Source organism: Phalacrocorax aristotelis, chromosome Z, assembly GCF_949628215.1.
Source record: "Phalacrocorax aristotelis chromosome Z, bGulAri2.1, whole genome shotgun sequence".
Lineage (NCBI taxonomy): Eukaryota > Metazoa > Chordata > Aves > Suliformes > Phalacrocoracidae > Phalacrocorax > Phalacrocorax aristotelis.
This window is the reverse complement of record NC_134311.1, coordinates 47,906,143-47,927,527: the sequence shown is the minus strand read 5'-3', so window position 1 is coordinate 47,927,527 and position 21,385 is coordinate 47,906,143. Positions and strand designations below refer to the sequence as shown.

Below are 21,385 nucleotides of genomic sequence, written 5' to 3'. Positions count from 1 at the left end.
TTTAAGAAGTTTATTTATGCTTGTCCTTTTTTGCTTTTTCCCCCCTCCTTTCCCTCCCCCCACACCCAAACCTGTATCTTTCTATAAATGCTACAGGAACAAATTAAAAAGTCTTTTCTATCAGACATCTTAATTTCATTATTTTTATTTCATTTGAGTGACACACATAATTTTTGCAACCAACCAGCAAAGTGTCTGCTCCTCCAACAATGCTCAGACCAAGACCAGTCCGGCCTTTGGAGATATCAATGGTTGTTTCACATCCTGGAATTATGGGACAAGTAGCTGGGTCAGAGGCTAATGTGGCTGGAGTTGAAGATCTGCTTGTACCTAAACCAACAATTAAACATCCTGGTTACAGTAACAGAGCCTGATATTAGAAAAGTGACTTTAAAACAACATTCTGAGAGTTCATTGACAGCTCTACAGCAACAGCTGGACAGCTGACCTACAGAGAATGATGCTGCCAACTCTCCCTCAGACAAGTACTACCTGTAGTTATAAATGCAGTTGTCCTGGTTTTATACCATTGAGTACCTGGATCACTGTTTTGAGTTTACTGATGAAATAGCACACACAATGTGCTGCATTCATACTATCAAATCCACTCTTACAGTCTGGGTAGCCAAAGAAGCTATTGTACACAACAGATTGTATTTAGAGTAGAATTTAATTTAAACTTCTATATCAGCAACTATGTAACTATGTAGGTCAGAGATAACTGAAGTACATAATATATATTAAATACATCGATTCAAGGTTGTCAGCCCTGCACTTTTGCAATGGGTCAAGTCAAGGTCCATCTAAGCAAATATTCCATCCCAGACTCAGATCTGTACCATGAGAAAGAATGTTAAGTATGAATCAAATATAGTGGTATTCCACAATTCCAGAAATCCACGGTCATGTCAAAGGTTTTATTCACATCATTATATTTAGTGGCCCTCAAAAAGAACTTTTTTACAGCATTCCAACTTTTAACTGGCCACTGATACAACTTTTGGAAGCAGTAAGTTTATGGTGCAAAAATATGTTCTCACAGTGCAAACATACATGGCATCCTTATGTAGCAATTTATATGTAAATTCAGTACCTCCGGTATGTAACAAACGGACCTTTGCTTCAGTATTTTAGTCAGTTTCGTATCCTTCAAAGAAAATGCTAAAAATACTAGGAGGGGATATTGTGTAGCAACTAAAGAAAATAATCAGCAATCGAAATGTCTGGGATATTCAGATTATCTCTATCACTGATGTCCTCCATGCTTTAAAGAAACACCAAAATTACATTTTTTTCCAAAAGGTAAAAACAGGCATCTGATGCTTTTGAGGCACTTTAAAAAGGCTTGATTAAAAGAAGTTTCACTGAAACTAACAGAGAACTTCACTATTCAGAAATATTCATTTATGACAGACAAATACTTAGGTATAGTGTGAGCAGTAGGTCCTGCAGGAGCAGTAAGCCTCCAAACTACGAGGCTTAGCCTCTGAAGGGAACCAGAAGGGCACTTAAGATTTTTTAAGGGTAAAGCTGCTGTGTGAGCATAGAACAGGTTACGTTATTTCAGTTCTTTGTGTGTATGATGAGCAACTGCTCATACTTGGTTCAAGCTAAGTAGGGGAGTCAAGGCTTAAGTATAATAACTCTGTCCAGAAGGCATAAATGTACATGAAATACAAGAACTCAAGAACTGGAAGGGAGTCTTGGCATGCAAGGTTGACCTCATCTAGACAGCTGCATCAGTATTGTGCCAAAAATTGCCTACATAGTATTGCTGGAAACACCAAAGGTGGGTAGAGACGTAGCAGAAAACAGACCAATAGGGAAAAAGTACTTAGGGATGGGTTGTTTATTTGGAAGGAGTCTATGCAGAGAAGGCAAGGTGCAGGGCCAGCAAAAAGGTGGGTTTGGTAAAAGAAAGCAGGCAATAAATAATAAAATCAGATGGAGAACCAAGACAAGGGAGATCTTCCAGCTGTTTTGTGGATGCCTGTAAGTGGTAGTGAAGCTAAGCTGCAATCACAAATCCCCAGGATGAAACCTCTCAGGCGTTTATCCCTAAGACTTGGTGTGGCAGATGGAAGGGATAGACTTGGAGAAAGCAACAGACTTTAACCTAAAACTGAATGCAGAAGGGAAGACAATAGACTTACTACCTAGTAGGTCTCCCATGCGTTTCTTAATATGTCTTTATAGTAGTATTGTTGTTTATCAATGAAACTGCTAGTAATAAGCAATAGAAATGTGACTCAGTAATACTTGCAGCAATGTACATAGAAATTGACTCTGATATGTGCATTACTCAATTAAGTTATTATTAGCTTCTTAGTTGTGTGTTTCTTAACCAATAATCATCACCAATCAGTCGCAGCTCGACTCTCCACTCTAAAGGGGAGAGTCAAACATGGCTAGTCATAAATGGCAAGACAGTCTCAACCATTCCTCTGTTCTAGGAAAGATGACGACTTTTCTCCCTAATTTAAAGGAATACCTCCCGCTTAGCTCTAGACAAGCATGACAGAGGCACCTACTGCACAGCCTTTCAGAGGGAGAAGGAATCCCTCCCCACTCCCACCTCTACAACAGGACAGTGGGAAGGCAAGAAATAGGTCTTTGGTGTGGAGCCTCACTGCTTTATTTAGATGGAACTGTAATCCACAAGTACTAGACAGTGCAACTCAGAAGACAGCTGAGTGCGTACAAACAGAGAAACCTGTTTACAGTCTGGGTCACAACTCCAGTGAAGACAGACAGACACACATGGAGAACCTTACTTTTGACTGCTTCTGGTTCTGGTGAGCTGGAAGAGGGGACAGTTGCTGGCAGCTGCATATTCTTCCTCTCTGTTTGGGCAGTGTTGGAAGGGACTGGTGCTGCAGCCAGGCTATCTGTCTCTGCTGAGTTGATAGTAAGTCTCACTGTAGTTTTGGATGTCTTCAGGAGACTAATAAACTGAACAATAAAGAGAAAAGCTGGTGAAGAGTATAACTGGACTGTTCAGTTGTAAAACAAAAAACAAAGCAGAAGAACTGTTCTGCAAACTAGAGCTACAAGTCACAATCCTGCAGGTTTTCTTGGTAATTATCAAGGATATTCATTGATTTTTTTTTAATAAGAAAAAGCAATAGATTTAACTTTTGGCCAGACCTGGCTGATGTTAATCAATTAGCTTCCATGAAACTTTGCCAAATTATACCAGACAAGAATGTGGCAGTCTTTCAATGGCTTCTCTAGACAAGATACTATGTTTATAGCAATTACCTGAAAAATCAGAAACTAGTATTGTCTTTTAATGCTTGGGTGGAGCCCAATTCTGATCCCACAGAAGTCAATACCAAAACATCTATTGATTTAAATATGCTACTGCCATCCTAGCTCCTTAATCAGATCATAGCTGGAAGGAAAACCCGAAAATATTAGCTGAACTATGGGAGGGACAGAAGACACCAGGGTGTAACACAAAATCTAGTTTAAGGCGATACTGAAAAAACTTCAAAATTAATTGCCTTCTCACAGAAAAGACACCAAATCCTCCCAAGACTTCACATTTCAGTAGAATTAGAAGTATTTTCAGAAATTACTTTCTCAATCATTCTGTCTTTTATTCCAAAACTTATGTACTACCTCACTACCTCTTATTCATTTACTGCTTCAGAGAGAGCAGTGCAACATACAGTAAGATGGATGCTCTCCTAATTGCCCTTTAACAAACAGAAAGTGATTTTCTCATGCCTGAAGAATCACTTTTCTTGGTAGCAAGGCAGGTGCTAGAAAAAAACACTACTTGATTCATTACAGAATCCAAACTGAGTTTGCAGAGCTAGAAGTTACAAATAATCTTGTTATTTATGAATAGAGATAGTTTTCTCCAAAGGGTTGAAATACCAGGCTTGGAATATAATGAGGCTGTTATTACAGACATTCCCCATGTATACGCACAGTTCATGACCTGATTTACCACTGATGCAACTCACCCGTGTAAATTTACACTATTAATTTTACTGCTTCTAATACTTTTAAAGTGGAGTAGCTATGAAAAGTCATTACTGAGTGATAGTTCATGGCTTTTATCCCACAGCTAACTGCCTCTTAGTCATCAGATCTGGACCACAGAGAAAAAAAAGATCACATTTGTAGCACAGAGATAAAAATTCATGTAGTGCATTAATGCAAAATAGCAGCTGAGCTTTAAATTCAGGCTTTAGCTTATTCTGCAGTAGTTTCCTTATCCAGACAATGCCTGTGGATCTTTGATTCTTTAGCCAGCTTTGGAAATGAAGTCAGACTATAGTCACAAAAACCTCACTGGTTTAAGACACGATCACCTCCTACATTAAGTGGTGTGCTTTCTGCAACATTCCTGACACCTCAGAAGCACCTTTTCTATTGGATATCCCACAACAATTTCATCATCCACTGCCAGGATCTGATCTCCAACTTTGATTCGTCCATCCTGAAAATGACATAGAATAAAAAATATGAGCTCTGGATGTGAGTCCAAAAAACTTTTTTCATTTCCTATTTGGATTTTAGGTGTTTTCAAACCTTTGCTGCTGCACCATGATCTGTTAAGCTCTTAATAACTACTCCATTAATTGTGTCTTCTTCACTAATGGCAATTCCCAAGCCTCCTTGATCCTGGGGCAAACAAAAAAATGCAAATGGTTAGGTACCGTATTTATCAAAATGTTAGAATACATTCACATAATACATAACAGAAGTCTGGGTTTTCACAATGCATCAATATTTTTTTTTAAACTGATCTATTTCTGAAATAGATTTTGCCAACAGACAGACAGTGTATTGGCTACCAAGATACATCTGAAACACTTCTAAATTCAGAACCACTCCGCTGAAATTTACAAGGTCAATTGTGATTCAGTTGTTAAATTCATTAATAGGAGTAAGAAACAAAATATTTGGGAACTATGAGCTGAGGTAAATAAAATTTCATTATTTGAATTAATTATGTGAAATCACAGAAAGAATACACACAGGTGTAGAAAATACAAAGGATGTAAAAATCTATGCTCTTCCAGTGAAATAAGTAAATGTTTCTGGCAGAGTGAAATCTCCCTAATTCCTCCATCGAGAATTAAATAATCTGAATACCATCATATGTGACGTATTCTCCTGGTTAATAATGGAAAGCTAGATGCCTTCCAAGGAGAAAAACTTACCAACAGTCTGCAAGTCTCTATCCTTATGTCCACTGAGTATGACTGTTTTCTCCATGTCAATAAGCAGAAGCAGTAATTTTTCCACCCTCCTTTGGCAGCTTCATAGTTACAGAACACTTGGCCATTTCCTTCCAGCTGCACAATTTCCACTAAATATACATGTTGTTTGGGGGATCTGGTGGTTATAATCTGCTAATTGATTTACTTTGAACAACTAAGTCAATGATTTTACCTGAGGCACCACAGCAGCTGGGTACTAAAAGTTTTGCAAATAGAACAAGAGGCGACTTCTTCCAGAGACACAAAGCAATTGGCAAATTTATGTAAAGTTAAAGAGGCTAATGAGGTTGCCAAAGACAGTCATTATGTCAGAAAAACTTTGGGTTCCAATCACAAATTGGAAGAGAAGACCTCTAGAAATCTCTGTTCTGACTTCCAGTCAATAGGGACAAAGTTTTTTTGCCATAAGAGGGAGTCCATTACAAAAAAGCAAGCTAATGAATACAAATGTGGCTGATGTAAATTTAATTTTCAGCACATACCTTAGGGAGTTCCACATACTGAATGTTTTTACATGAACCGAAGTCAGAACAGGCACTGGAGTTTGCAGCACTGATATCAATCTAATAGAAAATGAGCGACTATATTTAACATTTTGCATCAAAATAAAGTAGCACACAAACATTTAAAGTGGGTCTGATAATTTTTTGGATTAATTTTAACTGCTATTCCCTATTCACAGGAACGTTAGATTTACTTAATATTTTAGGTGAATAATCTAAATTTAGATTACTCTGTATGTAACAACATATTACATCCTTGTTTACAATACAAATATTTACCAACATTTCTATTTATACATTTGTACATGTACAGTACAAACATATTTAAATGTACAAACATGTACAAATAGAAACATATTTATAAACAAGTGAACTTAATCAGTGAAACTGACCTAAGCAAAGCTGTACTAAATTTAGCAGCTTTCTTAAAATCTCATTTGTTTTTTCCCTTGGATTTCTTTTTCTTTTGTATTATTTGCTAAGCAGACTGGGAAATCCTCCATCTAGAACAATGTCAGTATCTCAGTCAAATGAGAAAAACAAAAATTTACTTTACCTCTTGATGTTGAAGTGTCCCTGAAGTACACTGTGAAGCCTCTACTGACTTTGCAGGGCAAACAGCCATCTGATTTACTGCATCTTTATTTCTACAATAGATTCAGTTAAAGAATGTAGTAAGAATGTAGTAATATAGCACCATATTTCTTAGAAGAAGCTGAAGTCTAGCTCTTTCTTCTACTTTATTTCTGCCATTCAAATGCAAATACCAAAACAGAAAACTCAAGACACATTTAACAACTGAGAACGGGGTTCAAAAGCACACCTACATTACCAAAATTAAAAAAAAAACCAAACAAAAACATTCTATGCAAAACTTGAGTATATTAAAAATAAACCGCCTTAGCCAAACTTTTAACCAGAACTTACCTGATAAAAATTATTTTTACTTTAGATGGTGCACATTTGATTATTGAGGAGGCATTCTGATGAGTCCTTCCATACAGTATTTGCCCATTTATCTATACAAAGGAAGGTAGAAATTATTTCTCAAAATATTTTAATTCTCTTGTACTTAAACAAATTCTTAAGCCTTTAAAAATCCATTAGCCCACAACACTGGCTAAAGCAGAAAGTGTATTAAAATAACAGAGTATGTTGTGTCCTCTTTCATTCCCTTCTTGCAGTAGGAATTCCTTATAGTTTGATTTCAGACTAATACTGTCACACTACTAAAAATGTCATTCTCTGAGTTACACTGGGTTGACTTGGCACATCATCTATTTCCACTTGCCATTGATCAGCTCATGACATGTGATAAAGCCGGGCCATCATCTTCATGTGGCAGAGTGAAAGGGGTTGAAACCGCTTGAAGTTCCTATGATTCAGGTAGGATTGGAGGTATCAGTGTGAATTTGCAGGATAAGGCCATTATTTGCTCACATTTTATTAATTGCATTGGTTCTTAGAAATGGAAAACTGCAGTGCAGAAGTCTACTCTAAGAAATGGGAAATGATTAGAAAAGGACAGCTTAGACCTACACAAAGAGAAAATAATGCAACACACCCCAAGGCAGCGCTAACAGAAGCAGAGAAGCAGCGAACAGTGAGCAACAGATGCAAGACACTGAACCAAGGGTGAGTGTACCAGCAGCCTCTCAGCTCCCACGTCAGCTGTGTCCACCAGGTGTGGTCACACAGATACTGGGCCCTGTCATTTACACTGGAGGTGACAATCCCCATGCAGCACTGTTTCCAGTGTTTGCCAGGGGCTTGTGAAGAACCATGGTCAGGCTGTCAGCTGGGGGGCAGGGCATGGCCTGCCACAGCTGATGGACAGCTATTTGGGAATAATAACGAGAAAGCTCAGATGTCTCCTCTCAGAAGAGGTTGAGACAACCTCTTAGCATCAGGTTGCAGGTTTACAGCATGGACAGTAAGCATGGAATCACATGAGACCAGATTCAGCCAGATGTGTTTCAATGTGTTCTGAGGATGCTCAGCATCTGCAACATCAAGCTTTTAAAAACAGATGTTTAACTCATTCAAGGGAACTATCCAGCAGATAACACTGGCCTCTGCAGCTAACAGATCCCTCCATGACACTAGGTCCACAGTACCACAAATCCCTCAGATTCTCTCCTAGCCTGCAACTGCCAGCCTACATCGTTTACTCTCTCAGTGTCTCCCTCAAGCTTTGTTCAATCTCACCATTCCCTCCCTGTACCATGATCCCCAGTGCATCCTCAGACACCTCTACACACAGTTTTGAAGTTACAAAAGCACTTCTGTGAGTGTGATGTCACCTACTGCTATCAGAAAGAATGGAAACAGCTATAGCGGAGAATACACCTGCAAGTATCATCACTGAACTGTGGTAATATACAAACATAGCTTATGCTCACATACATTTTGGGAATGTTAGCTGCACATTCAGCAGCTGGGTCCCTCCATAACGCCACCAGAGAACAGCCCAAATGTGATAAAAGATATAATACAAATGGGTCTGTTCCTGTTTCCCCAGTTTAATATCCATTTTGTATGTTACACAACATAAAATTATTCTGATATTATCACACTTCCAGTAGACAGAGATGTAACTAGAAAGTATGGAGCACTCCACAGATGGATGGACTAACGGACTTAATATTTCCATGGTCTGCAATGCACTACCCTTCCATACATCTTCATAACCCAGAAACTGCTGTTAGCCCCCATTTTTATCCATTTTAAATACACACACCCACACCCCTTTACTTAGTACTACTATAACCAGGAAAAAAAAAATCCCAGCTGCAACTATTTGGCATACACGGGAATGAAAATCTGGTAGCACAGTGATGTCAACTTGCATAACTTGCATAACATCTATACTGCAGCAAGAATCTAATATTGTAGAGCATTTTAAGTCAGTTTGTTTGGGTTTCAGTATAAATTGCAAAAACTCACCTCTAGTAACTCATCTGCAATCTGTAACCTGCCATCTTTGCCAGCTGCTCCATTTGGATCAATTCCCACTATAAAGACACTCATCCTGGATCGGTCTTTGTTACCAGCAAGACTAAGTCCCAGACCTGTCCTTCCTTTTTCCAGCTCAATCATGTGTAGCTCCCCCGGTAGATTTCCATAGCGCTGCACGATCTTTTCTAAATGTAAAAGTGTGGGCAACAGAGGTTGGATTTACATTAGAAAGTTTCATAAGTTGCCTAGAGAGTCAAGATCAGTGTTCAGTGGGCAGTATCTAACAGGAGAATCCCAAACTGGATGAGAAAATTTTAAGTGTTCACCACACTTTCTTTTAAGCTAAGCCTTAGGTGATCTATAATAATATTTCTAGTTCCTTGTTTTCCTCCTAACTTTGGAAAACATTAAAACTTCACATAAAAGCAATAATCTTCCCTCCAGTAACACCTTCAGGTAACAGAAGCTATCACATCAATCATTGCCATCAGTTACCTAGAGTACACTGAAATTCTTCAAGTAGTCCTACATGTGGAACAGTAGATCTGGACCACAGAGGAAAACAAGAGATTGGAGTGCAATGAAGAAGAATAAATTAGTTTTATATTTCACCATGTGGATCTGACCAAGCACAACTGAAAGCTGACAGCAACACTTAACACCCAGACCACAAAGCACACAACAACAAAGTAGTTCAAACAGGACCCCCCCTATCTTCTGCCACAGTGCTATTTCAACACTGAGTATTTCAAACATTATCACAGAGGATAAACTTACTCCAGCTGTAACCGAACTCATCCTCCTTCTCCACATCCTCTGGGACTCTGCTAGAAGATGACTGTGCAACATCACAGCTCATTCCTGAAAATGCTGAAGGAGGGGGCAGAGGCAAGTTACAAAGCGAATTCTTTTCTGGCTCTAAATCGGAGTGACTGAATGCCTGCGGAGAATAAGAAAAATGCAGTGGCTAAGCAGATGCAGATTCTGTGTAGGGCAAACTAGTACACAAAAATGTCGAAATGGCAATAACTATGGCTTTGAAGTTGAAATACCAAGCAGCTGGAATTCTAAATGAATAACATAGCACAGAAAGGCTGGAAGAGATCAAAGATAGAAACAAACACCAGGCAAGGTAAGAGATAACATCACTCCAAAATGTATTCAGAAGCAAACAGAACTCACAGTAAAAGCCCAATTCAGTAAAGTTTTATGTGCCACTTTACATTTCAGAAAAAGTCTCTGACGAAAACAAAGATTTTTTTTTTAATGCCGTATTTGTAAAAGACTTCTATTTAATTTTATTTTTTTTAAGCCACCGCATACAATTTCCTTCTAGGATATGCTTTGGAAGTCAAATAGGAGGAAAGGGAAAGGAAACAAAGCACCTGGTGCTTTCAAAAATGCCTCCAGAAAAAAGATAACAACTGGAATATTAACTGAAAGGACAATGTACAAACAAAATAAACCAGACGACAACTGAAGAAAACCACCATAGCTGGAGTTTTTCAGTCTTATTTACTGGTCTCCTATAAGCTGCACAGGGGAGATCAATAAAAGGAGGATACAAATTAAATCACAAATGAGAAAAATATTTTTGGTCTTGATGTATGTGGTCCGTTCATTTTCACAGAAAGCTAAAAGTATAAGCACATGACTAACGCTTAATAGTTAAACACCCAAATCCACAATCTGGCAAGCCTCCACTGAAGTTAGTTTCCCTGAAGAATACAGTCGCTGATCAGGGATTTGGCTAAGTGTAATTTGTATCATTTTGTCTTGCTCAAAGTAAACATGCAGGTGAGAAACCGTGTCTGAATATCATCATTCTGACGCTTATGCAACCCCAAGAGACTTTGATACCTGGCAGATCAGCTGTTGATACAAACAACAAAAACCTCAGATGAAAACCTGATGAAAACTGAGTATTTTTCCAACACTAGGATTTTCAGGTGTTGCCCTAGCTTCATAGCCCTTTACCTCCATTAGCAACTGAACACAGTTATCTCAGTTGGTGTCTGTGGTTGCCAAAGGCACTGAGGCAGTTTCTTCATCAGCGGCAACAGTGAAATGGATAACAACACACACCTTGGCAGACTTCAATCCTCTTTATACTGAAGGTGTTGAAAAAACTAGAAAGTTACCAATTTAGTCATACTAAGATTTAAGGAAGGTTCCATCTCTCTGGGAAAATGAGTTACCTTCTTTCTCTGTATACTCGAAAGATTTAAAGAAAACACAAATGTCCTATTTCAGTTCCCTTATTCTGCTTCTGCTTGAAAAAGATTTTCCTTTCATTCAGGATCTTGCTCTAGGAGCTTAACTAAGAGGTCATTAAATGTCAAAAGTTTGGGAAATTTTAATACGGTACACAAGCCAATCATTTATTTTAAAAATGCAATATAAATGCCATGATTTTTTGTATCATTTTATCAGTCACATTGTCTTAGATTTGAAGCACAGACCAATGTCATCGTGCTGAGATGATACCTTGCATCACTAAACTTCTTGTAGGAATTATTTACAGTTTATGCAAATTACACTCTAAAACATGCTAATAGTTACAGGGCAGACACAAACCTCAACTGAAGCAGCAAAATTCAGGCAAAGACATTGTTATCCATCAGAATCAGAGTAGGGTGGAAACACTGCTTAATAACGTTCAAAGTGATTTTTCATAATTCAAAATTCATGTATCCACCATGGAGAAAAGCTGGTGACAGAACTCTACCTCAAGCAGGGGTGAAGGGGAGAGTAGTTCTAGAAACACTAGTTTTTCAGAGTGTTTCCTAGAGTTTTAACTAGAAAGCTACAGAACATACTGAAACAATGAGGAAATACAGTGTTAAAGCAGATCAGATTAGCAGACCTTACAGTAGTCTCTGTGTTTTAAAACCAAAATTAGCATATCACTTTAATGGTACTCTTGGTAAATGACAATGTCCAAGAACTTTGCAAAATTAAAGAAAACATAACAAAAAAAAAAAGAACAAAAAATTGCTTTCAGGGACCTCTGGAAGATCTATAAGGTGTGGATGTATGGCTACATCCATTTTAGCACTGATGAGCACTTATAGACAGATTAGCTCTTACAAACTGCCGCCACCATAGTCTAATTAACAAAAAAATGCTTCTTTCTATACCTCTGTGTATGTCCACATAAATCTAAACATGTCTGATGTTTAAGGAAATACTGAAACAAAAGTAAAAGCAAGGCTCCTTTGTAAGAAGGGAAAAAAAGGGTGTTACAGTGCCATTTGAGCGGAGGGGACCATGTCCTTCCCAGACAACTCACCCTGCCATGCATGCATCACGAGCAGCAGAAGCTGGCTCCTGCAGTTTACACACACATAAGACTTTTGCTCCCTGAATCGGGCCACACACAAAAAACCTAAAATGCTTTAACTCATGAAATACTTAGTGTTCCGCGGCACAGTATTTCATTTAAAATGCGAAGCATCAGACAGTGCATGAACCCATTTGGCTACCAGGGTCACTTTGATCACAGCCAAGCAAATACTAAAAATGGCAGCAAGTTTGGAGCAGTATCACTTTCAACAAAGGAGGCATACGCGGAGGAAGAAGCAGTACTCCAGAAGGTGTCACAGGCCATGTACGAACGTACAGCACACATACGGTAGGACTCACTCACTGGAATCAAGACAAACCTTGAATGGTGTGGGAGCAAAAGGGTTAGTTGGGGAACAACGGAAGGTAATCTTAATTGGATTCGATACCTCCTACAGTAACAGAAAACAGCAATCCACATGTTACAGCACCTTTGGCAATACACAGCATTATTAATGAATAACTCAATTGCTATTACGGATTCGTTTTACTAACCACAGCAACTTCATTAACTCCATTTATAAATGGACAAAAGTATTTAAGGGGTTATTAAGGACCCCAATTCGGCAAAGCTTCTTCCTGTACATGAATCTTAGTTCAGCAGCAGCAGACAGAGGTGACAAGAGGCCATTCTTATCTTAATGTTAAAAAAGGAGTTATGCAGAAACTGCAAAACCATCAGGTTTTGTCTAAAAATATATGCAGATTTTTTCAGAAATACTTTTGAAAATATAGAAAATACAAGCCATCGTTTAAGTTACGCTTCAATTCACCTTCGTCAGAACTGTAACAAACACAAAGACAGATTTCAAAAACACATTTAATTACACACCACGTCATATCATAAACATTCATTGTACAATTTGATATATTTGACAACATGGGAAAACTGACAATGGACACAATCACTCCCAAGATGCATAACCAGCTAGAAACTATTTTATTAAATCAGAAATGCATGCACATAATAATTAAGCCTTTATTTATTATCGTGTTAGAGGTTAACTCTGTTCCTAGTATGAATAACATGCAGTAAGCACTAACCACAAAAAACCAGAATCTAACTTTTTTTCATATTTCTAAAGATGTCAGCATCCTGTTCATGGTGCATTAAGAGAATTTTCAAGAAGCAGAGGGCAAACATTTTCAGCATCATAAAATGAAAGCTGCCAATGTGTTTGTTCATGCAAAAAGAAAAAAGAGATATCAAAGCTGGAACGGCCTAACCACAAAAAAAAAAACATGGACACTGCAGCAAAATACTTCACACTGATGAGTTACACTTGGATATTTTAACATATACCACAGGAACTGAGTTTGTAATTGAGAACCTACTCCTTTGGTAGCTCTGATTAGATCAGATTTAGTGGTTATGATTAATGGAGCTGGCACTTTTTAACTTCTTCAGAACTTTTCTATGTGCAAACGCGTCTGTATTTTTTTTATTCATGGCACAGAATTTCCATGCTCAGCACAATATTTTACCCAAATCAGTATAAAAGAATTTAAATGCAGAGAGACACTAATGGCAAAGAAGCACACATATAATGTTTGGTGAGTCAAAAGCAGACAGTGTGTCATCATCCGACCTTGTTAGTGTTGAACTGAGAAGAATCAGCAAATGGATTAGTGCTGCTGAAGACAGCTGGCCTACAGAAAAGACTGTTCTGCAGGAAAAGCAGGGAAGGGTTCTAAAAGGAAAACATAACAGAAACTAAGCAAAAACATTTTAAAATAAACCCTTTGTGACTCATGAAAAGAAACTTATTTATTTAGCACTTTGTGCTAACCAAACAAAGGCCACTTCCTGCACTTTGCTATAGCAAATAGCAATGATATAGACATGTGAAAGTAAGCAAAACTGTACTTGTCCTGTGTTTGTATCAGCTATGTTTAGCAGAGCACAGAGGAAAAGCTTCTCATACCTGTTCTAGCCCACAAAGTGCATGAAGTGCAGAATTCAGCAGCATAAACAACAGAAAATTCACTTGCTGTGCTATTGGTACAATTTTGTCCAGTCACCTCAGCATACGGGATAGTTTTACATTTTAGGTAATTACAAAACTGTGGATTTCTGGATTAGAATAAACACAGTTCTTTGTAATAATGTACTAGGTTTAGTTTTACCTTGAAAACCACAGATTCTCATAATTTTATTTGATTTGTGGTAACACGCTCACTGTATATTTTGCAAAAGAGAGGTTTAGTAATATTAGGCATCTCTAAACAGACTTCATATCTAATAATAACTTTTGCAGATCACTGTGTGTGCATGCATCTATAATTTTCTGATTTTATATTTTAATGAAACTAAATTCTCTGGTCTTCTCCTTAAACAATACAAGGTGGTACTTTATTATTATTTAACACAAAAAGAGTTTTATTATTTAGACAAAGGATGTAATTTGACCATTTGTATCCCTTATGCAGTTTTGGTACTGTTTATTAAACAGGGGAGAGCTCTGATTTTGCTGTTCAATGTACACTTAAAAGTGATTTCTACACTAGGTGTATCCATCTGGCAATTGTCTACATGTCTTAGGGCTGTAAGTTTAACACTGCTGGAAAAAAGCATAATAAGCGGAAAGGAATGTGAAAGGCTTGCAGCATCAACTGATACATTTATATCATGGTAATTTAATCCAGATATGTGCTGCTGTTAAACATTTTTCTTGAAGTATTTTGGGTTTTCAAATGCTCCTGAAAATAGAAAATGCATCCCTAAACGTTTGTTCTCAAATATAATTTTGCAAAACAAAGAGTAATGTAATTTGGTAAGACAAATATGTCTTGGTTCTACAGTATCTTCAGCTATGAGCAAGCAGAGCTGTGCATGAACAAGGTTTCTTCACCAGCAAGTCACTCAAAGTCAAAAGGCAGCTTCCCTACAGTATGATTTTCTGTTTCCACATGTGATTCACATTTGATTTTGTCTTTTATAAAGAGAAGTTTGGGAAAAGTAATTTGCCAGTGTAATGATTCTGTTGCACTTTAACCATTACATTTGTCATCTGCATAGAATTTTAAATTGTATCTTCATGAATTTTTAAGCAACTAAAATAAACATCACAAACATTTTGTATATAAACAGTGAAATCCTAGTAAAAAAGAGAACAGAACATCAGCCACAGTAATTAAAGATCTTGCCTTTTGTGCTTTGTCATGATGGCATAGCACCTAAAATACTACTGCTAGCTCAAATTCTAATCCATGCCAATGGTGCTGTATTAACATGGACCTCCTACTGTGATAAAATACGGAGCATCTGAGCTGGCCTAAACAGTTAGGTTTTAAACAGTGTGCATGAAGCATGTTTTCTTGCACAGTCTAGGACAAGAAAAGCAAACGCCAAAATAAAGGGTATTTGTCCTTTTACTGTTTTTTTGCAAAACAAATACCATAAAAACCAGGATTTATTTTACCTTTTTTTTAAGTTTTTCAACTAGCTTGTGTTCAGCTTTTTATTAACATGACCAGGATGCTAAGGTATCAGAAACTAGCTAGTATTTCATATAGCATAATGCTGTAACCCTACAAATTATCTGGGACCATAACTATGGTGATAGATTAATACTCAAATAGACACTCAGAAATACCCAGAGTAGTACCAGTAATAAACACAGATTTGACAGATAACTGCTTGCTAGCAAAACTATCACCTAGCTTTTCACAGCCCATGTGCATTATTTGAGCTATTCTGGAGTACATTTATGATCTCTTTAAGTACTGCAGCAGCCCAAATGAAGAAAACAAAGGGGAAGAAACCAACTCATTAGCAACATGTCACTTGAAACTGCCTTGCTAAATACACAGCTACAGGGGTACCATATTAAATACAGCTACTGAGTGTAGGCATCTGTCTGGGTGACTGCACATGAATGAAGGCAGGAAATTACTTATAAGATCTTATTATAAAGTACAGATGCAGGTTTCAAAAGATGAAGACAATAAATACAAAGACCACAACAGAAAGCATATGTACAGTAAGAGCATTTGCAACGTTTTTGCTTACAGAGAAAGAAGGGTTTGTGAATAAACAGTCAAGAAACAACCAACAAGCTTAATAATTGGAAAATAATGAGAACAAAGAACTACAATTAAAAATAGCAAAAGAGCATTCTCTAAATAAAAGTCAGTTGTGATAAAGTAATGGCATCACTCCTGTCCCAAACTGGCCGAAACATTCAACAGTGGCAATTTTGTTTACATCACAGCAAATGCAAAAGGCTTAAGATAGTAGCTTGAATATCAATAACCAACATTCAATAGAGCTTTTTCATGCAACTTTACCTTAGGTGACTGAAGATAAAATGGGTTAGTAGTTTTCTGCCCACAGGGAGCAGAAGCTGAAGAAGGGCTATAAAGAGACTCTGGCTAGGGAACAAGAGTTATGAGACAACTAGTAAATAAACATGCAGCTTACACAGACTCTACAATGAGGGAGTTTAGTTTCTAGTGATGCAAGCAACTTATATTAAAGCTCAGTAGCTTTTGTCTGCAATGTCCATGCAGCTTAGTGACGGAAAACTGTGTACTTCTAGGTCCTTTCATTAACGTCCAATGAATTTTTTAACCAGTGCTGTATTTCTGCATGCGCTCCTCAGACATGCTGTCAATCTCTAAGAGTTGTTTTTAGTTAAGACTCCTACTCTGCCCCCCAACAAATTATCTTTCTTGAGGCTTTTCAAAATAGTTTGAGAACGGCGTGCTGGAGGGTAATTCCAAATCCAAATCGATTTCATTCTAAATGGAAATAATACTCAGATCAAATCTTTGTTCCTAAAATAGCTGAGATGGAGTTTTCAGGATTAAATATCCCATTCCCAAACACCACCACCTTGAACATTTGTTTCACCTGTTACTAAGTATTACATCTCTTTTCATATTCTTTATGCTTACCCTTTGTCTGCTTATAATGCTCTGTACCATAAAGACCACAGGGTTGCCTGCCTTCCGTATGGCTTCCACAGCTTGTTCGTGGCTGGCATCTCTGAGGTCAATTCCATCCACCTGAAATTGGAAGGCCTCATCTTAACATTGCATGAAGCTACAACAATTATGAGTCAGCTTTGGGTTTTGATTAGGGAACTTTGACTAAAACTTAAGCCCAAACCTCCATTACCGATACTACTGAGTTGGCCTGAGATCCCTCACACACAGGTTTGAGATTTCCAAGAGCACTGAAAGGACATAAAATAAATATTCTCCATGGTTTTAAAAACAGGTTTTTTGACATTCTTGTTTCAGGCTCTACGCGTTTTCCTACAGGCAACGTAATAAAAAAGATTGGATAATAAGAAGAGATAAGGTAATCTGAAGAGTGGTAGTGTTTGCCAACTATGGCTTCCTGTAAATCCTATCTCGGAATAACCTACCTCCCAAGACTTTATGAGATTTACAAACTGAAACTTGTTAGGTGCTGGAGGGTCTTTCATTATGGGATATTATGTAAGTACAGTGTACTTCTTTCTTTTGTTCCTTTCTTTTCATTCTCTTTTTTTTTTAAAGGCAAGATAAGACCAATTTTAGCTACTAGACACTTTTCCAGAAGTTAAGTTTTCAGGTCAGAGCTGAAAAGCTTTCTGTCTTATAGAAGAAAGAATTTACAAAGAATGGCTAAGGACATGTTTTTGCCTCGTTGCTTTTCTTCCTGCCTTTGCATGTGTTGGTGTGTAAAAGAGTTCATCTTGCAATCCACGTAAGAACCATGACATGGTGAGGTTAGCATCAGAGAAGCATTCTCACAATGACCACAATAAAGCTAGAAGCTACCACAGAAAGGTTATTTGTTAGTGGCAATCCTTGCACATGAAGTTACATAATGAGGATTACACTTACCTTCTAAATTGTCTAACTGTACCTTAAACTTAATCATCCAATGTAAATAAAAAGAGAAAAAAAAACAATCTGAGAAAATTCTGAATCTATGAGGAACTGAACAGTAACACTAAGGCTCTTGAACTCCCCGTATCTGAAATACTGTATGCACTAGTAGAGAGAAAAGCCTACATATGCCATAACTTGGAAACTGAAATGATCCATTCAGAAACAGTCACATTAACACAATATTAGTTACTTAATTTCACACACCCTCTTCAACTTCTGCAAGCACCATTGTCAGAGACAATCACTGCATTCATAAAAATCCAGGTATTCAGATATCATTAATATTTTTTAGCTTTGTGGCCATTAAGCAAAATTCCACCTCAACTTGTTATACACTGGAAACTCTTCCATCCTGCTATAGAAAGTGCTACCTATATTAAGGTATTAATTCAAGATTCTTTATATGGATCTTGTAGCAGATGCTAAACTGCAGCTTAAGTACAACCACGTAAAGCAAGCCCAGTCTGATCCACTGAAAGCACCACCACCTCCATCACTCTGCTTGTTACACTCTTACGACAGTCAGCTAAGGACATCCAGCAAGGTGAAGAGTGATGGCCTGACAATGGAGATGGGGTAAAGTCTGACTTATTGGTAATCATCACAGGAAACAAACATTCCTTTTAGTATGTTCATTCTTCAATATCTTTAAGTGAGAAAGCAGAAGTGGCTGCAGGAGGACACAACTGGCTAAGCAGAAGAGAAATCTATATAAATTCCTCCCTGCAACACCACTGGATACCCTATACTCAAGCATGAGCACAACGCTCGTAAATTCCCCTGTATCAAATCCATCTTTCTTCATGTCAGCAGGAAAAAACTTTGTGTCTCCCTTAATTCCCGCACAAGAATGATGTGATCTGATTAAGATTTAAGAGGGAAATAAGCTTGGCATTTATTTGCATGATTTGCTATTTACTGGCCATTTCTGTGGCTATCCAATACACAAAGGTAAAAACCTTTAGCTTCACCTAACTTAAGCTTTTTGCTACACCTGCTGGCTTTAAAACAGGCAGGTAGAACTACTGGCTTCGTAGACCCCTGCTCACACAGTCAGCCATCTATGCTTTAGATTGTGTATTCAACTTAAAGCTGCTTCCACACAAACAGCAGCAAATGGTACTACACTCTGTACGGCTCAGGTTGTGCCAGCTGGAGCAATTACACAGCCGTCAGCCCAGGACGACACATCCATCTTGGTGGCTGAGATGCTGGGGGGTATTGCAAGCAAAAAGCACTTGGCTGATACCTCCACAATCCGATCTCCGGTTTTCAGCGTTCCATTTTTGCCAGCTGGGCTGTCTTCCAGGATGTGTTTGATAAAGATCCCTCTCATCATTTCTCCATTACTCAGACGGCTCCCCATCCCTCGTCCTCCAACAATGCTGATCCCCAGTGACTTGCTAGGCTCTCTCCAGAGTTCAACCCTGTTGTGACAAAACATGGACCAAAAAAAAACCAGAAAATCCGTTGTGATTATGAAAATGCTGTGCACTGAAGATACCTAGATTTGCACAATGGTGTAAAAACATTCAGAACTTCTCCTTGGAAAGTCTTCTCTTGCAGTGGGAGTTATCTACTGAATTGTTCAGAAAGTCTATAATTGTGACTACTGTTGTTAACTTTATTTTGGATTCTAATCAAAACTTTGAATCCTTCTCTTCATCTCTCCTTACTAGCTCCCAGAGAGTCAGCCTATAAAGATAAATTACTAAAGCAATCAAGAAACTGCTAGATTGCAGGGATTTAGCCCAATGGCAGTAAAAACCAACAGTGAATTACTCCGGCAATGCACAATATATGTAAGTGCAGCAATTCTGTTTCTTTCTTATTCCTCTTAAAATATATTACAGGTTTCAAAACTTTTGAACTTCAGATGAGGTTTTATACTGTGCAACTAGATCTTCACTTACTTTCTGGGCTGGTTCCAGTTACTGAAAGCTGCATTTTGAAGTTCACTTTCTTCTCCCTCTCCCTCTTCACGTTCTGGAAGCTCTGGGAGTTCCCTGCTGTTGAACAGGAACATGCAATTCATTTTTAAACAACGTACATAATCCCTAGATGTCACTGCAAAATTTCATGTACTGGATCACCCTGCCAGCATTAGAATTTTTACACAGGATTTATATAAGGAACTTCTTTTTCAGATGTCTGTTAGACTACATATTGTGTTTGGGGATTCCCTGTCCACTTGTCTCCACAATTAAGTTGCTACCATTTGACAGCCCCAGAATAAAATACTGCATTTTGGAACTAGAACCAAAGCTGAATGTAATTACTTATTGTTTCAAAAATGGAAGAAATTACAACAGTAGCATTGAAAACAGTTACTACTTTTGGAGATTTTTTTCAGGAAAACAAAATTCATTATTCATTTTGAGTACTTTGGCCTATAACTGTAATGAATTTTTGGAATTCAAGGAAAAAGACAGCGTCATTCATTCTTTCCAATATACATTCTGGAAAGACCATCAATGTCAAATGCTCATGTTGGAAGCACTGAGTGTTTCTGGCAGTACATAAATCAAATGGCACAGTATTTAAGAGAAGTTTAGGATGAGGCATTATTCAATCTCCTTTCTGAGTAAATCAAATACCCATAAAACAGTCTTGTAAAAATGTCAGAAAAATTTGCTAGCAAACGCAAAAGTTGTATTCTGAACAGCATTTTATTGTATTGGATGCTGGTCAGAAAAAAATCATCCATCTTTCAACTCTTCTAAAATAAAGCTTATCTTCCTGAAATGTGCAAAGTGTATAGAAAGAGTTATATTTGAGAGCCTCATGGCAGAAAACAGTAAGTCTTTTGACTCACCTGGCAGTATGGGAAGGAAAAAGTTCAAGTGGCACAGCTCCTTCTGTCTGTTGTCCCAAACTGGCCCTGTACTCGTCTAAATTTTCTGCTGGCACATATGTAATACTGCAATAAAACGGGACATGATTAAAGTAGCATGAGGACTGCTGGTCCTACCTTTGATGGGTATGAGGAATGGATATGAGGAAGCCACTCAAGACTACTTTATATAGTCATTGACTTCAAAGCCACAGTGCTGATATGTTAGGAATGAGGAGTTATATGAATCCTTTGTGACTTTGCAACAAATATGCCTTTATGGTCAAATTAGGTAGCTGAACAGCACATAATTTTCTGAGGGCTGGCCACTCCATTTTAAGTAAATGGTGCTTGAATAGCAACAAGAGTGTAATAGAGACAATCCAGCTTCAATCAAAACAGAGATTCCTCGTGCAAAGAAAAACACTGAAGGACCTGTGAGGTGTGAAGCACCATTACCATCCTAAATACTGGCTGAAAATGTTTCTAGAAGTTAGCTTGCAGGAGGTTTTGTGCTTTCCTGGGTGGTTTTGTATCTATTTTTTAAATCTATTTTATATCTATTTTACTATTCTATGCTTTTGGTGAAAAATACTGCATTGTTACAGCACACCACCTAT

The 21,385-nt window shown here is 37.8% G+C and overlaps 1 protein-coding gene across 32 annotated transcripts in view; it reads right to left on the bottom strand.

Annotated features, from left to right (window-relative positions):
* The window catches only part of MPDZ (multiple PDZ domain crumbs cell polarity complex component), a 103,737-nt gene that overhangs the window by 11,768 nt on the left and 70,584 nt on the right, over positions 1–21,385 (bottom strand). For 11 of the 32 annotated variants that reach the window (XM_075079672.1, XM_075079673.1, XM_075079661.1 and 8 more), the window contains 16 exons: positions 20,748–20,852; positions 19,846–19,941; positions 19,182–19,359; positions 16,946–17,056; positions 16,337–16,420; positions 13,636–13,737; positions 12,367–12,438; positions 9,479–9,641; positions 8,690–8,886; positions 6,671–6,762; positions 6,300–6,390; positions 5,723–5,803; positions 4,546–4,638; positions 4,379–4,453; positions 2,775–2,952; positions 185–330 (listed from right to left, as the gene is read on the bottom strand). In XM_075079672.1, the coding sequence (XP_074935773.1) occupies positions 185–330; positions 2,775–2,952; positions 4,379–4,453; positions 4,546–4,638; positions 5,723–5,803; positions 6,300–6,390; positions 6,671–6,762; positions 8,690–8,886; positions 9,479–9,641; positions 12,367–12,438; positions 13,636–13,737; positions 16,337–16,420; positions 16,946–17,056; positions 19,182–19,359; positions 19,846–19,941; positions 20,748–20,852 (1,864 nt within the window). The remainder of the gene's footprint in view (positions 1–184; positions 331–2,774; positions 2,953–4,378; positions 4,454–4,545; positions 4,639–5,722; positions 5,804–6,299; positions 6,391–6,670; positions 6,763–8,689; positions 8,887–9,478; positions 9,642–12,366; positions 12,439–13,635; positions 13,738–16,336; positions 16,421–16,945; positions 17,057–19,181; positions 19,360–19,845; positions 19,942–20,747; positions 20,853–21,385) is intronic. The other 21 variants (XM_075079662.1, XM_075079667.1, XM_075079665.1 and 18 more) reach the window with 6 other exon arrangements.